The sequence below is a fragment of the Amblyraja radiata genome, chromosome 27 (assembly GCF_010909765.2).
Source record: "Amblyraja radiata isolate CabotCenter1 chromosome 27, sAmbRad1.1.pri, whole genome shotgun sequence".
NCBI classification, from domain to species: Eukaryota; Metazoa; Chordata; class Chondrichthyes; order Rajiformes; family Rajidae; genus Amblyraja; species Amblyraja radiata.
The window spans coordinates 41,114-59,044 of NC_045982.1; the positions used below are offsets into that span (position 1 = coordinate 41,114).

Here is a 17,931-nt window from a genome sequence, read left to right on the forward strand (position 1 = left end):
ACAAATTATGTATAACTTAAGGATGGTTTTATTCAGCGAGCATACAACTGATTAGATTGTGCTGGAAAGAACACACATACATGAATGTGATATAGATGTATATAATCATATAACACACACATTTACATTTCTTCTGATTTTTATATCCAATGATGAACTTTATTTCAGACTAGACAAGGGACAACATTAATTTAAAAAACATTGTAAATCTCCCCGCAACTTCACTCTGGTGTCTCAGCCGAGCTGATTCGGGCCAGACTCCCCGCACGCTGTGGAAGGAACATCTTTTCGCTTTTATTGGGATTTATTTCTCTTTTTAACACTGAATATCTGATAATGACACATTAGCAGCATATGGCACCAATATTGCACCAACTCACTCAATTTTAAATAATTCATAATAGAAATCCATTAACATGGTTAACACTTTATTTCTGACATGCATAGTACGATTTACAGAATTCACATTATTCTGTGCATGAGATATACAGGGTTGCAGTGTTCAGCATATCAGCTAACCAGTGAAAGTGATGTACAATTCAACGTATGTAACACAATGGTAACCCCATCCCTGCTTACACCAAAGAGCAAAACATCCAATGTAGATACAATAACAAATAAATCGCCATTTTACATTGTTTTGTGCAGTTAACAAATCACAATTTCACACAATGTACATAAGACGGCAGTTATTTGACAAATACTCCGCTGTTCAGTGTAGGAGATCATGGCGGCGAGTATTCTGGACCCACTGTCGACATCTGAAATTACAGAAAATATCATGCAGTCAATATGTTCTTATTCTGCATTAAATAACAGCGAGGTAGAAAGAAAATGCTCTTGAGGAGAAGATTTTTACAAGGATATTGCCATGAGGCCTCAACTGTATCTGAGACAAAGGGGAGCACCCAGCTCTAAGATCTGAATTATAGTGAGAGTTCGGGCAGACTTAATAAATTTCTCAGTATAAAACAGAGTCAATATGTTCTTATTCTGCATTAAATAACAGAGAGGTAGAAAGAAAATGCTCTTGAGGAGAAGATTTTTACAAGGATGTTGCCATGAGGACTCGACTATGCCATGAGGACTCGATAAGAGATTGAACAGGCTAAATAAAATTTTCAATATGCCACAGAAGTAATAAATGTTTTCTTACCTTTCCTCCGTAATGGGGAACCTGAAGAAAGACAAGTCGGGTTGCCTACATTGCCGATAGAATCTTTGGATACGAGCAAAGATCCTATAGCGGATAGGATCTTTGGATACGAGTGTGGAGGCGGAAGCAAAGATCCTATCTTTGGGCGTAAGCAAGATGGACGGAAGCTGGTTACGGAAATGGGTCCTATAATTACCCATGAATCTGCCCATGACCATACTATGTGTTTTTCGCAGGAGTAGTCCATCTTGCTCCACTATAGGATCTTTGGTTTACAGTGGATGTCGGTCAGTAGTCTATCACCTGCGATGGAGATAGTGAGGTCTAGAAATGGTAGGGAAATGTCAGAAATGGTCAAGGTGCATTTGAGTGCCGGATGAAAGTTAGTGGTGAAATGGATGAAGTCAGTGAGTTGTGTGTGGGTGCAGGAGGTAGCACCAATGCAGTCATTGATGTAGCGGAGCTAGAGGTCGGGGATGGGGCCACGGTACGTCTCGAACAAGGATGGTTCGATGTACCCTACAAAGAGGCGGGCATAGCTAGAGCCCATAGCTATGCCTTGTATTTGGAGGAAATGGGAGGTGTCAAAACAAAAAGTCATTAAGGGTAAGGACCAGCTCCGCTAGGCAAAGGAGAGTATCAGTAGACGGGGATTGGTTGGTTCTGCAGTTGAGGAAGAAACGGAGGGCTTTGAGACCCCTCTGGTGGGGGATGGAGGTGTAGAGTGACTGGACATCCATGGTGAAGATGAGGGGGTGGGGGATGGAGGTGTAGAGTGACTGGACATCCATGGTGAAGATGAGGGTGATGGACGTCTGGAAAATGGCGTGTGTGGTAATGGGCGTGTGACGTAAGCACGTCGGGCGTGTGTGGCGCGCTCTGGTCGCGCATGCGTGCTGGGTTATAAGGCCCGGCCCACTTTGACGCGAAGCGCCGCCGCTCCGGCCCCGCGTCCACCCGCTCCGGCCCCGCGTCCACCCGCTCCGGCTCTACCGGCGGCTCCACCTCCACCCGCTCCGGCTCTACCGGCGGCTCCACCTCCACCCGCTCCGGCTCTACCTCTACCGGCGGCCCCGCGTTCACCGTCAGCGACGCGGGGCTCGATGCGCCGCAAGTCCGGTGAGTTGTCGCTGAAAGACGGTGAGTTTGTGGCGTGGTCGCGAAAGGCGCGGGAGTGGCCGCTCTGCTCTGCTCTGCTGCTTCCCCGGGCCTGTGTTTCGGGCCTGACCCAGCCCGGCGCTGGAGCTGGAGCCGGACCGGAGCTGCTCGGCATTGGCCGTCTCCTCCCTTGACGCCAGTGTCGCCCCGAGCCTCCCCACTGCGGAGATGGTCGCCCCGATACCTCTCCCGCTGTTTCCCTGACGACGAGTTGCAGGAGCTGGTGTGTGCTGGATCGGACAAAGGAAAGTGCACGCTGTAACGTAGTTGCCTGCATATACTGTTGGTTAGTGTATACTGTTCCAATTACTGTGTCGGTATTCATCCTGAAAGATTCAGCAACCAGTAATACATTGCTTGTATTTGCCTAATATAGATAGAGGTTTGCTTGAACAATTAGTTGAAATGTCTCTACCCGAAAAGTCGCCTATTCACGTTCATTGTGCCCTTTTGTGTATTAATCGGCGTCAACAGTTCTACAAGGTGTGTTGAAGACAGACAAAATAAACTAGAGGCTGAAATCTTGAGCAAAAATCAAAGTGCTAGAGGAATTCAGCGGATAGGCATCTGTGGAAGGGATGGACAGACTTTGGTTACGGGTGGCACCTCAATTGCTAACACGGCCAATGTTTTTGTGTACAGTTGTTTGCAATCCTCTGACTACCGTTGATTTCTGGGCTACGGAAGAGTTTCATCGGATAGAATTGCCAATTGTAATTTGTCATTTCAAATCGGTCCAGGAGAAAGTACATTTATACAGCACGGAAACAGATCCTTCATCCCAAGTTGTTTATGCTGACCAAGATGTTCCATCTAAACTATGTATAGGAAGGAACTGCAGATGCTGGTTTAAGCTAAAGATAGACACAAAAAGCTGGAGCAACTCTGGGACAGGCAGCAACGTTTATTCTTTGATTATGGAACTAATGTTTACTATTATGATAGTTTCCACAAGCCCTGTGATTCAATACCAAGAAATATAGATTGTGATGTAAAATACATTTTGTTCTATTCCATTACAGCAAGCCCTTGAATGCAAGATAAAACATCAAGGGTGAAAAGTAAAGTTTCATCTTTTGGCATGGCAGGTGGCAGAAGAGGGCCAAGTAGGACATCATATTGCAGAACACCACTCAATGAATCTGGAACATTAGGAGGTTCTGGCTATTCTACCAGCTCGCCCATTACAGGAGTACGGTCAAGAACCAGGTGAAGAAAATAATTCCTGGAGCCTTCTGTCTAGTATTATTGACCGGTCTATTATTTTTTCATGGGAGTGGGGTAGATTTGCATCTTGGTATTATGAAAATGCCATGCATGTGTTTGACTTCTGGTACAATTGCAATGTGATTTCCAAAATTGCTATTATTATTGAACATGCAAAATTTAAATCAATTAACATTAAGGAATGATTTTGATTTGTGCCATAATTGTTTCTAAATCTTTGGTGCAAAGGTTTCATTTTGGTTGAAGGTCTGTATCAATGATGTTCCACAGGGATAAGTGCTTGGATGTAGAGACAGAGCATGAAAACGGGTTCTTCAGTTCATTTTGTCCATGTTGACCAAGGCACCCCATCTTAGCTAGTGCTGTTTGCTGCGTTTGTATCCCTCTAAACTTTTGCTATCCATGCACCCGTACAAATATATTGTAAATGTTGTTATTGTACCTGCTTCAATCACTTCCTCTGGCAGCTCGTTCCATTTCCTTCCCACACCTCCCAATCCTTTGTGTAAACAGGTTGCCCCTCGGATTCTTATTAAACCTCCCCTCCTACCTTAAACCCGTGTCCTCTAGTTCTTGAATTCAGTACCCTAGGAAAAAGGTACAGCAGTGCAGTTGGTGAAGCTCCTGCCTCAGTATCAGAGACCTGGGTTCAATCCTAACCCCGGATGTGGAGTGTGAATGTTCAACCTGTGGCCATGTGGGTTTCTTCTGGGTGCTCTAGTTTCCTCTCTCATCACAAAGGCAAATGTGTTTGTGGGTGACTTGGGGCTCTGTAAATTGCCCCTAGTTTGTAAGGACTGGATGAGAAGATGGGATAGCATAGAACTAGTGTGAACGGATGATGAATGGTCATTGTCGACTTGGTTGGCCGAAGACTCTTTCCATGATATATATCTCTAAACTAAACATTGACCTTATCTATTAACATCATGTTTTATGTATTTCTGCACATCATCCCCTTCTGAACTACAAGGAATAATGCCCTCACCTGCCTAACCTCTCCCTGCAGCTTAGGTTCTGGGCCCTGGCAACATCTTCTCTGCACTCTCCCCAAATATTGGCATCTTTCCTATATTGGGTGACCAGAACTGAATACCATGCTTCAAATGTCTCACCAATCTTTTGTACAATTATAACATATCTTCTTCAGACTGAGAATCAATGGACTCCCCTGAGAGAGAATTCCCTGACTCAGTCTAAAGAAGGGTCTTGACACGAAACGTCATCTGTTCCTTTTCTCCAGAGATGCTGTCTGACCTGAATTCCTCCAACTTTTTGTGCCTATCTTCACTTTAAACCAGCATCTGCAGTTCCTTCCTAGAACATAACCAAGTTCTGTACTCAATTCCCTGACTGATAAAGGGCAACATGTCAAACGTTGTCTTAACTATCCACTTCAGATAACTGTGCTGCCACTTTCAGATAACTCTACTAGTTTTGCAAGATCTATCTGCTCTACAACACTTTCCAGGATCCTAACATTCACTGTAGATTCTGCCCTGGTTTGACTTCCCAAAAAGCAATTTATCTGAGTTAGACTTTGTTAGCCAATCCTCTGCCTACTTGACCAGCTGGTCAAAATGAACTGAACTTAATATGGACAAATAGTTTTGGTATGATTATGTGCAACTTTTAATGTCTACATGGTCAGCTAAACAGACTGTTTCTGTGCTGCATGGCTCGGACTCTATGATACCGGAAAGACATCACGATTGTATTGGGGAGTACTTGGATAAGATTTACAAGCTTGTTTGAGCTTGAAATTGTTGCTCTGAAAAAAGGTTGGGTGAGATAGACACAAAATGCTGCAGTAACTCAGCGGGACAAGCAGCATCTCTGGATTGAAGGAATGGGTGACGTTTCAGGTCGAGATCCTTCTTCGTCACCCGGAACTGTCGACCTGTAACTTGTCAGTTCCGAAGGGTCTGGAGAAGGGTCTCGACCTGAAACATCACTCATTCCTTCTTTCCAGACATGCTGCCTGTCCCGCTGAGTTACTCCAGAACTTTGTGTCTTTCTTTGGTTTAAACCAGCATCTGCAATTCCTTCTTACAACATTTTAGATGAGCTGTGGTTATCTTTAAATCATTGGAGGCTGGGGGACGTAGTAAGCCATTTAAAATTGAGTGTCTGAGGAGGCAAATGGTTCCTTTCATTCAATTATCAGAACATCGAGAATTACAGTAGTTGGTAAAAGGATTGAGGAGGCGGTCAGGGTAAGATACACCATCTAGAGAGTAGTTGAGATGTGGAACTCACCACCTGAAAGACCTACACTGTCATCATGTTTCAAGAAATCTAGGCTGTGTACTTAAAGCTATGATTTCTGGGACTAAATAACTAATTCTGAAAGATTGAATTTTGCTGGGTTTTTTCTGCTGAACAGCAGCACAAGAATCAATTACTCCTGTGTAAGAATTATTAAATGATTTAATGCAGTAAATATCTGTGCCCCTCCCAACACGTCATTTATATATTTATATTTTGTATTCGTATTGTTTCCTGCAGTGAGTCCTAATGTAAGATCCTTTCCCTCTACAGATGCCGTCTGATCTGCTGATTTTCTCCTGCTCCTTGTTTTTTGTCACTGTACTAGTAAAGCTGGGTGAGGAGGGAAAATATACTAATTTACTGTGAGAGGTGAAAAATAATGTTTGATTAAGTAATTGTGTGATTTCTTTCATTTCTCATAAATGGATAATATCATGCCACTGGCAACCTTATGACATCAAATGAAATATCACATCAGCTGATTTTTTTTTGTTTGTTTCTTTATTTTAGGAGTGGATCGGGAACTGGCTTGACAAGTCCTCCCCTTGCAACTCAGACTGTGATTCCTTTGAAACACAGCAAGATTCCTGAACTACCTCTTGAGAAAAGTGTTCTATTTGAACTTCATCTTCTCTTCTGCCACCTCATAGCTGTGTTTGTTCATTATATCAACATCTATAAAACAGTATGGTGGTATCCCCCCGCTCATCCGCCATCATTTACATCACTGGTGGGTAACGGGTTCTTGTTTTGACATTTATATATGATAATTTATTTGAGTTCTTCAGATCAAATGCTTTGATAAATTCCAAATACCTAATGGGCCATTCATGTTTAAGCACATCCTATAAAAGAAAATGTAATTCCATTAATGTATTCTGCTTTGAAATTCATAACATTGTTCTAGCAATATCTTTAACTACTATATTGTCTGTATCTAGAACAACAAATGTTGTGATCATGTCCACTGCTCCTATTGTGCTCTGTTGGGGGCAATTCTGAGCCTGGAGCATAGGGCTTCAGGGAAAACCTTAATAACAGCTGGAGGCCTTTGAATTGAGAAAGAGGAGACGGGGTGGATTTGTTAAAAGCTAATCTTTTTGGACTTAAATTGTTTGATGTGGTAACAGTAGGTTAATGAAGGCAATGTAATAAGTGTGTATTTAGAGTCACAAAGTCATACAGTATGGAAACAGGTCTTCTGGCCAACTTGCCCACACTGATCAAAATGCCCCATTTACACTTGTCCCACCTGCCCGTACTTGGCCCATAACACGTTAAACCTATCCTATCCTTGTACCTGTCCAAATGTCGTAATTGTTATTATGGTACCTGATAGTATTTGATAAAAGTCACAAGTTGATTAGTGAATTGAAGCTCATAGAATTAATCTCATAGCCATATGGACAGGAAAAAGGCTTAAAGGTAGAAAGCAAAGACTCTAAACATTATTATTTCATACTGAAGGGTGGTTGATAATTAGATTAGATTAGATTCCTTTATTTGTCATTCAGACCTTTTGGTCTGAACGAAAGTCCGTTGCCTGCAGTCATACATATAATAATAAACAACAAAACACACAATAAACACAAATTAACATCCACCACAGTGAGTTCACCAGGCACCTCCTCACTGTGATGAAGGCAAAAGTCTTAAAGTCACTGTCTCTTCCCCTCATTCTCCCTCTGCGCTGAGGCGATCCAGCCCTTCGATGTTGTTACCCCACCGGGCGATGGTAAGTCAGTCCCGCGGCTCAACTGTTGTTCACCAGGGGCAAATGCTGGGACCATTTGGTTTTTAATGTTGATTGGAATTTTTAAGAAAGGATATATTGGCATTGAAAGCAATCCAAACAAGGCTCACCAAACGAATAGTTAGGATGAGGCATAGTCCTATCAGAACTAGCGGAAGAAGTTGGGTCTGAGTTATTTGTAGTTTAGAAACATGAGAGGTGATCTTATCAGAACATACAAGATACCTCTCCATGGTTTCATGTCCTACCAACAGGGTAATAAGCTCTAGATTGCTGCCTGAGCCACGAGCAAATCGGCATAAGGTCATTCTTTAATTTCATGTTAATGTATTTTGTGTTTTATGACTGTTGGCAGATCATACTTCCCTCCTGGGATAAATAAAGTTCTATTGTATCGGATGTTTATGGAGGAACTGCAGTTGCTGGTTTAAACCAAAGATAAACACAAAATGCTGGAGTAACTCAGCGGGGACAGGCTTGTCGGAGAACTGGGAAGGGGGAGAGATGGGGAGAGAGAGAGGGCAAGTTCTCCGACCAGTCTTATTGTCTCTGACTACATTTTATCTCTGTTTCCTTTGTTGTTACCTTCTCCCAGCCATTTTCCTTGATCCCCATTCCCTTTGCCCTTCACACTTCCGGATCTATCTCCCTCCCTCCCTCCCTACGGGTTACATCAAGAATAGCATGTTCCTACAATTTGTAGCCAGGGGTTACAAATTTAGTGAAACATAAGACCCATTAGAGATAAGGGGTGGAGGGGGGGGGGGGGGAAGCAATCTGTCATCAAAAGTACAGTTGAGGTCCTAAAAAGAAAGAAACTTTCTCGTTGTAGAATTCAGTCAAAGGGAGGATCAATAGACGATAGGAACAGGAGTAGGCCATTCGGCCCTTCGCACCGCCATTCAATGTGATCATGGCTGGTCATCAGTACTCCGTTCCTGCCTTCTCCACATATCCCCTGACTGCTATCTTTAAGTGCCCTATCTAGCTCTGTTGAAAGTATCCAGAGAACCGGCCTCCATCGCACTCTTGAGGTAGAGAATGTTTTGTGCACAAATAAAGAGGAGCTACTCGATGCTTCAAACTCCCAATTCACTGGATGTTTTCAAGAGTGAGTTAGATATAGCTCTTGGGGCTAATGGAATCGAGGGATATGGGGAGAAAGCAGGAACGGGGTACTGATTTTGGATGGTCCGCCATGATCATATTGAATGATGGTGGTGGCTCGTATGGCCTACTCCTGCACCTATTTTTCTATGTTTCTATGACTGATTGTGAAAAGAACTATGTCAATATAAATTTTCATAATGTTTCCATAACATTTGGGTAGTAGGTTGTTGATATTGTTTGTAGTTATATGTGAAAATGTTTAAAATTATCTCCTAGTGGGGACATTTGTCACTGTAATGTGTGTGCGGTTCTTTGGTTGTTTAAAAAAAATGTGTGTATTCTGTAACATTTTATCAATGATCATTTAACTAATTGGACATATAGAGTCCAATATTAGATTTGATTAAACAGTCTGTTCAGTTTGTTTCATGATCTGAATTAACAAATCGTTGTTCCAGAATATTAGCCTTGGCTGAACTGTTTCTTTTCCATTATAGAACTTCCATCTGATTGATCACAATTTATTAATCCTCATTACTATTGTATTGGCGCGTCGTTTTATTATTGCCGTTGTGAAAGAGGTAAGTAGCATGCAGTTTTTAATCAAGGGGCAGTATTAGAAATCTAGCTGGCAGGTGGTTGAAATGTCAGTGGGAGAACATTTTGGTGATAATGGCAAGAAAATAAGGGGAAAGCCCCTTTCAACATCACAAGACAAGGTGTGGCAAAAGTAAATCGGGAACATCTGCTTGCTGGTTTTTCTACATCAAATTAATAGGAATCATTCCAAAATGTAATAGTAGTAGTCCGAAGCCAACTTGATCCCCAGATGGAGAAAGGTAACATCAGCAAGTCCAAGGAAGTAAATGTCACTGGAGATCGAAGCTTGGATATAGAATCGATAAAGAAAGTGTATGGCAGATATAGATAAGTGAGGTGACTAACGAGATAGGGAAATACTTTAAGAATTCTAATGGTAAATAGGGCACTAAATTTTACTGATAGACAGGATTAGAGAAAACCCAAAGCATTTTTTTCCCAATATCTTAAGGATAAGAGGTAACCATGGGAAGAATAGGAACCCTTGAGGGCCTAAGGGGCGTGTTAGTGAAGTCTTAAATGTGCAGTTTGCTTGTGTATTTACTAAAGAGAAGGAAGTTGTAATTAGATATATCAAGGATGTAGATGATGATATTGCAGAACATTTTGAGGTGTTGAAGTTTTGGGTGAATGAGAGAGGAGGGCCCATTTCATTATTAATCAATGTGGGGGATGGACCTTCACTGTTAAGTATCAAGGTAGTTATGAAAATGGAAAGAAATAGTCCAGAAATTAAGTTTTTGAATTGGGGATAAAGCAATTTTTTTCCCCCTCAATATCATTAGAATGGATTAGGCAAATGCAGTGGGAGCAGCTGCTTCAGGATTAGAGAAAGTATCAGGGGTTGTTTGAAGAAACTTGTCGATTGTTTCTTGAAATTGTATCTTGATAGTCCAGTGAGAGGAGGGACTGTACAGGACTTTGTATTGGGGAAACAAGCCTGGCCAGATAGCTGGTATATTAGTGGGGCAGCAGTGATCACACCTCCGTTGGTTTTAAGATAGTTATGCATAAGGATAATTCTGGGCCTTGGAGAAAGGCACTAAATTGGTACAAGGCAGATTACAACATTATTAGGCAAGAGTTTGGGAAAGTTAATGTGGAAGCAGCTGTTATGGGCAAGCCACATCAGATGCAGGAGTCATTGAAAGACTCCTCATATTCCGCCTGGGTTGCTTGCGTCCGGATGGCATGAACGTTGAATTCTCCCAGTTTTGCTAGCCCTTGCTGTCTCCTCCCCTTCCTTAACCCTCGAGCTGTCTCCTCCCATCCCCCCCGCCCTCGGGCTCCTCCTCCTCCCTTTTTCCTTCCTTCTCCCCCCCACCCCCCCATCAGTCTGAAGAAGGGTTTCGGCCCGAAACGTCGCCTATTTCCTTCGCTCCATAGATGCTGCTGCACCCGCTGAGTTTCTCCAGCATTTTTGTGTGTCATTGAAAGACTAGTTGATCAAAGTTCAGGATGAGCATGTTCCATTAAGGAGAAGGGATAAGGATGCAAGGGAAGGGAACCTTGGATGAAGAGAGGAGTTCCAATTTTATAAAGAAAATGGAAGCATGTACAAAGTTTAGGAAGATGAAATCAGATAGTCTTTGAGGAACATAAAGCAAACAGGAAAAAACTCAAGCTGGCAATAATAAAGGCCAAAAGGCAGTGAAATGTCATTGGCAAGTGAGATGAAACAAAGTACAATTACCTTTTGTACAATCATTTAAAAAATAACAGTAGTTATGGAGAAGGTAGGACCACTCAGATAAAGGAGGAAATTTATGCTTAGAGTCGGAGATTGCAGACGAGGTACAAAAGTATTTTGCATATAGATTCACCAACAAAAAGGACATGGAGGACAATGCGATTAGTGTGAAGTATACTAATATGCTAGGGCAATTTGCGATCAAGAAGGTTGTGGTGAGAAGTCTCTTGAAAAGCATTAAGAAGGATAAATCAACAGGGCCGGTTGGGATCTATCACGTTATTGAGAGATAAGACAAGAAATTGCAGCGGCCTTGACGAAGATCTTTGTATCCCCGCTAGCCACAGGCAAGGTCCTGAAATGCTGGGGAATAGCCAATGTTGTTCCTTTGTTTAAGAAGGCAAGAAGAGAGAATTCAGGGAATTATATTCACATCAGTAGTACGGAAGCCACATGAGAGGATTTTTGAGATAGGATTTACTCTCATTTGGAACAGAATGGAATGATTAGCAACAATCAGCATTGCTTCTTCCAATAATAATAATAATAATACATTTTATTTTAGGGCACCTTTCAGAACTCTCAAGGACACCTTACAATTAAAACAAGCATGACACCTTACAATGAACACAAGCATGAAACAAAAACAACATGTACAGCAACAATACACAATTCGGAGAGAGAGCCGTGCCAGCGTTCACAATCATCTTCACTATCTGCAAAACAACTCACTTTTGTATCATCAGCAAACTTACTAATCTTGCTCTGTATGTTCTCATCCAAATCATTGATGTAGATGACAAACAGTAACGTGCCCAGCACCAAACCCTACGGCACACCACCAGTCACAGGCCTCTGTGGTGAGATGCATGGGATCTATGGTGACTTGGTTGTTTGGATTTGGAACTGGTGGAATGGTGTTCTTCTGGCTTTCAGTTTAGTTAATTGCCACGTGTACTGGGGTACTGTGAACGGTTTTTGTTGCATGCTGTCCAGTCAGTTGAAATCCAGTTCATGATTACAATCGAGCCATTACATTGTAGGTCTGTGACCAGTGGTGTTCCGGAGAGATCTGTGCTGGGTCCTCTTGTCACTTGTAATATTGCATAAAAGACTTGGATGTATATGTATTAAGGAACTGCAGATGCTGGTTTAAACCAAACATGGACACAAAAAAACTGGAGTAACTCAGCAGGTCAAGCAGCATCTCTGGAGAAAAGGAATAGATGTCATTTCAGATCGAGACCCTTCAGACAGAGCTGGGGAAAAGGAGAGATATAGGTTACATGAATTAAAGCAATGCAAAAAAAAGATGATCAAGGTCCATTGTTGGCTGTGGTCAAGGTGATAACTAGTTATGTAGATAATGAAACTCAGCAGGACGACAAACCAGAGGTATGAATATTGATTTATCTACCTTCAAGTAACCCGTGCACCCCTCTCACCATTCCTCCTCCATCCTAGTTGTTGTACTACTTTCACTGTCATCTTGTTGAGTTTCATTGTCTATATAACTCGTTATCACCTAGTCCACAGCCAACAATGGACTGTGTTATTGATCATTGTTACTTTTTTGCATATCTTTCATTCATTCATCCCATATCTCTGTATCACTGTCTTTATCTCTCGTTTCCCTTTTCCCTGACTTCCAGTCTGAAGAGGAAATGTCCACCATTCGTTTTCTCTAGAGATGCTACCTGACCCGAGTTACTCCAGCTTTTTGTGTCTATCTTTGGATTTTTACGTCGATGGGATGGTTAGAAAATTTGCAGACAACACCAAAACATGTGGAGTTGCAGACAGTGAAGGATGTCAAAAGATGGATAGATCAGTTGTAGATATGGGCGGCGAATTGGCAGATGGAGTTTAGAACATAGAACTGTAGATTGCTGACAGCTGCAGGTCAAATAAACTTGTTGTAGTCGTGGATTTTAACCTTCCCAATATTGACTAGGTAAATAGTGTGAAGCGTTTAAATGGGGTGCAATTCCTCAAAAGTGTTCAGGAGTGTTTTCTTAAACTGTATGTAGAGGCCCCCACAAGTGAGAGGGCAAAACTGGATCTGGTATTGGGGAAATTGGGAAGGGCAAGTTAATTACGTTTTTTTTGGAGACAATATGTGCAGGAGTAGGCCATTCGGCCCTTCTAGCCAGCGCCTTTTGGGACCGGAAACCACAGTTCGATTGGGTTTAAGATAGTTATGGATAACGACGGAGAGGGTCCACATGTTAAAATGCTCAACTGGGGTAAGGCTAACTTTGAGGGTATGAGAGAAAGTCTCGCTAAGTTTACTGGAGCAGGCTATTTGAGGGAAAAGATGATCAGCCAAGTGGGATGTTTTAAAAGTGCTGCCAAAAGCTCAGGATATGTACATCCCCATTAGAGTGAAGGGCAAAGCAGGCAAATTTAAAGAAGCTTGGCTCATGAGGGAAATTGAGGCATTGGTCAAAAACAAGAATGATGCATGGGACAGGTATAGGCAACTGGGATCAAATGCATCCCTGGAGGAGTTTCGGGAACTAAGGAGTAAACTGAAAAAGAAGTGCAAAAAGGGGCCAGGAGATGGCTCTGGTGAGTAGCATTAAAGAAAATTCCAAAAGATTTTATAAATACATAAGGGGGAAAAGGGTAACTTTCGAGGGAGGGGGACCTCTCAGGAATCAAAGCGGTCACCTCTGTGTGGAGCCACAGGAGATGGGCAAGGTCCTCAATGAGTATTCCTCCTCTGTATTTACGGAGGAAATTGGAGCAGCCAATGAAGTGCCTTGAGAGCAGTCAGGGTTACTGTCGAAGAAGTATTGAAGGTACTGTCGTGTTTGAAGGTAGACATCAGATATCCCTGGACATTGCAGGAAACTAGAGAGGAAATTGTGGGAGCCCTGGATGAAATTTACGCGTTGTCCTTCAATACAGGAGAGGTGCGGAAGACTGGAGGGTGGAAAATGTTGTGCCTCTTTTCAAAAAGGGCTGCAGGGAAAATGCTGGGAACTATAGGCTGGTGAGCTTAACATCGGTAGTTGTAAAGTTACTAGAGAGTATTCTGAGGGATAGGTTATACAGGCATTTGGATGGGCAAGGGCTGAGTAGGGATAGTCAGCATGGTTTTGTACGTGGGAGGTTGTGTCTCTCAAATCTGATTGATTTTTTTGAAGACGTGACCAAAAAGGTCGATGAGGGCAGATCTGTAGATGTTGTGTACATGGATTTCAGTAAGGCATTTGACAAGGTTCCGTATGGTAGGCTGCTCTATAAGGTTAGGTTGCATGGTACCCAAGGAGAGATTGCTGAATGGATAGCAAATTGGCTCCATAGAAGGAAGCAGAGGGTGATGGTGGAAGGTTGCTTCTCAGACTGGAGGCCTGTGTGGTGTGCCGTAGGGTTTGGTGTTGGGCACGTTACTGTTTGTCATTTACATCAATGATTTGGATGAGAACATACAGAGCAAGATTAGTAAGTTTGCTGATGATACAAAAGTGAGTTGTTTTGCAAATAATTAAGATGGTTGCGAAAGATTGCAGCAGGATCTGGATCGATTGGCCAGGTGGGCGGAGGAATGGCTGATGGAATTTTATAGAGAAGTGTGAGGTGTTGCATTTTTGGACATCTAACAAGGGCAGGACATACACAGTAAATTGTAGGCCTCTGGGGAGTGCCGTAGAGCAGAGGGATCTAGGAGTACAGGTGCATAGTTTCTTCAAGGTCGAGTCGCAGGTAGATAAGGTGGTCAAAAAGGCTTTTGGCACATTGGTTTTCATCAGTCAGAGTATTGAGTATAGAAGTTGGGAGGTCATGTTGCAGTTGTACAAGACGTTGGTGAGACCGTATTTAGAATTTTGTGTTCAGTTCTGTGCACCATGTTATAGGAAAGATATTGTCAAGCTTGAAAAGGTTCAGAAAAGATTTACGAGGATGTTGCAAGGACCAGAGGGTGTGAGCTATAGGGAGAGCTATTCCCCAGGCAAGAGTGTGCATCTACCTGATCTAATCCGCTCATGATTTTGTACACTCCATAAGATCACCCCACATCCTCCAGCGCTCCAAGGAATAGAGACCCAGCCTAAACGCCTGGGGAATTGAGAACCAGAGAACCTTTCAAGGTGAAGGGGAAAAGATTTAATAGGAATCTGAGGGGTAACTTTTTCACACAAAGGGTGGTGGGTATATGGAAAAAGCTGCCAGAGGAGGTAGTTGAGGCTGGGAATATCCCATTGTTTAAGAAACAGTTGGACAAGTACATGGATAGGACAGGTTTGGAGGGCTATGGAGGCAGGTGGGACTAGTGTAGCTCGGACATAGTTGGCTGGTGTGGGCAAGTTGGGCCGAAGGGCCTGTTTCCACACTGTATCACTCTAACTCTAAAAGTACAGCACAAGAACAGCCCCTTCACCTCACAATGTTTGCTTAACATAATGCCAAGATGTACTAATCTCATAAGTGGTTCAAATCTCATCTGCCTGTACATGATCCGTATTCCTCCATTCCCTGCATATCTATGATAAACCCCAACAAGCGTGAGGTGTTGCACTTAGTGATGTCAAATGTAAGGGGAAGGTACGCAGTTAATGGCAGGGCAGCTTTGATGTATAAAGGGATCTTGGTCCAGGTCATTTGCTTCCTGAAAGTGACAACACAAGTTGAGTGATAATGCTTGTCTTCATCTGTCGAGGCATTGAATTTAAGAGTCAAAGTCATGTTTCAACTTTGGTTTGGCCTCAATTGAAGTATCGTGCAAGTCTGATTGCCCCTTGACAGAAAGGATATGTATGCTTTAGAGAGGGTGCAGAAGATGTTTACTTGAATGTTGTTGCATTAGAGGGCATTAGCAATCAAGAGAGGTCCAACAGTCTTGGTTTATTTTGTGAGAAACATCAGAGGTGGAGGGGAGGCCTGATTGAAGTGTATGAAATTATGAGAGGCATAGATTGGGTAGACAGTGAGAACCTTTTTCCCGAGGGCGAAATGTCAAAGATTAGAAGCAACAGTGTTATACAGCATGGAAAAAAACTCTGGTTCAACTCATTCATGCTGACCAAAACGTCCCTATAAAGTCCTAGGCTGCCCAATATCTACTGAGAGCTCAGAGTTCTGACACCATCCTCGTAACTCTTCTCTGAACTTTTTCTAGCTTAATGGCATCTTCCCATAGTGGGGACAACAAGTGAACATAGTACTCCAAGTGAAGCCTCACTGACTTTTTGCACAACTGTAACTTAATGTCCCAACTTCTATTACCAATTCCTTGACTGATGAAGGCCAGCATGCCAAGATCCTGAAATTACAAACTGAATGTTGGGAGAGTGGGCAGAGAAGTGGCAGATGGAATACAGTGTAGCAAAGTGTGGAGTCGTGCATTTTGGTAGTAGGAATAAAGGTGTGGACTATTTTCTAAACGGGGAGAGAATCCAGAAATTGGAGGTGCAAAGGGACTGGGAGTGCAGATGCATGAATCCCAAAAGGTTAATTTGCCAGTCGAATCGGTAGTTAGGAAAGCAAACTCAATGCTAGCATTTATTTCAAGAGAACTAGAATACAAAAACAGGTATGTAATACTGAGGCTCTATAAGGTGCTGGTCAGTCTGCATTTGGAGCATTGTCAGCAATTTAGGGCCACATATCTGAGGGACGATGTGCTGTCTCTGGAGAGGTTTACAAGAATGATCCCAGGAATTATTGGGTTAACATATGATTAGCGTTTGAAGGCACTGGGCCTGTACTTGCTGGTGTTTAGAAGGATGAGGGGGTCCTCGTTGAAACTTGCTGATTAGTGAAAGATGTGGAGAGGTTGCTTCCACTAGTGGGATTGTCTAGGATCAGAGCTCATAGCCTCAGAATTAAAGTACGTTCCTTTAGAAACATAGAAAATAGGTGCAGGAGTAGGCCATTCGGCCCTTCGAGCCTGCACCGCCATTCAATATGATCATGGCTGATCATCCAACTCAGTATCCTGTACCTGCCTTCTCTCCATACCCCTGATCCCTTTAGCCACAAGGGCCACATCTAACTCCCTCTTAAATATAGCCAATGAACTGGCCTCAACTACCTTCTGTGGCAGAGAATTCCACAGATTCACCACTCACTGTGTGAAAAATGTTTTCCTCATCTCGGTCCTAAAAGATTTCCCCCTTATCCTTAAACTGTGACCCCTTGTTCTGGACTTCCCCAACATCGGGAACAATCTTCCTGCGTCTAGCCTGTCCAACCCCTTAAGAATTTTGTAAGTTTCAATAAGGAAGGAGATGAAGAGGAATTTCTTTAGTCAGTGTGTGGTGAATCTTTGGGATTCTTTGCCACAGAAGGGTGTGAAAGCCAGGTCAATTGATAGATAGATTCTTGATTAATATAGGTGTCGGGGGTTATGGGGAGAAGGCAGGAGAATGGAGTTAAGAGGGAGAGATAGACCAACCATGATTAATGGCGGAGTAGACTTGATGGGCCAAAAGGCCTAATTCTGCTCCTATCACATGACCTTATGTCCTATGTTTTACTATTTAACAAACATATCAAACTTTGCAGGACTATTTTCTGTTGATACCAATGTGGTTGGTACCAATGGATTGATGTTTGAAATGCATTTTAGGGGTAATGATGTAGGCAGATTCCATTGTAGCATTGAAAAGGTCGAAGAATGAGTAGTTGATCGGAAAGCATTTGTTGTGACATGGGAATTGGCAGGAGAACTGGCTGGATTCCACTTACATAGAGGCAGTATTGACTGAATGACCACCTTGCATACCGTCACCTTTCTTTGAATTACCAAGGTCAAGCAATATCAATAATTCAAATTCAAAGGAAGTTTGTTTAGATCCGCCTAATCAAATAAGGCTTGTTTCTTGTAAATATCACTAACTCTGTATTTAGAATGATCTATTCTAAACTGGAATCTTCAATTACCTGAAGATGTAAAACTCAGATAATCTAAAAATAGAAATGCAGATTAAGATTGGTAGCGTTTTACGTCAATGAAGA

The 17,931-nt window shown here is 42.5% G+C and overlaps 1 protein-coding gene across 5 annotated transcripts in view; it reads left to right on the forward strand.

The window, feature by feature from the left end:
* Positions 1-2,045: 2,045 nt before the first annotated feature.
* Positions 2,046-17,931, forward strand: part of tmem39b (transmembrane protein 39B) — a 41,169-nt gene continuing 25,283 nt past the window's right edge. For 3 of the 5 annotated variants that reach the window (XM_033044793.1, XM_033044794.1, XM_033044795.1), the window contains exons 1-4: positions 2,134-2,275; positions 3,337-3,523; positions 6,323-6,542; positions 9,173-9,256. In XM_033044793.1, the coding sequence (XP_032900684.1) occupies positions 3,348-3,523; positions 6,323-6,542; positions 9,173-9,256 (480 nt within the window). In that variant the 5' untranslated portion in view covers positions 2,134-2,275; positions 3,337-3,347. Of the gene's footprint in view, positions 2,276-2,581; positions 2,601-3,336; positions 3,524-6,322; positions 6,543-9,172; positions 9,257-17,931 lie in introns of those variants that run through there. The other 2 variants (XM_033044791.1, XM_033044790.1) reach the window with 2 other exon arrangements.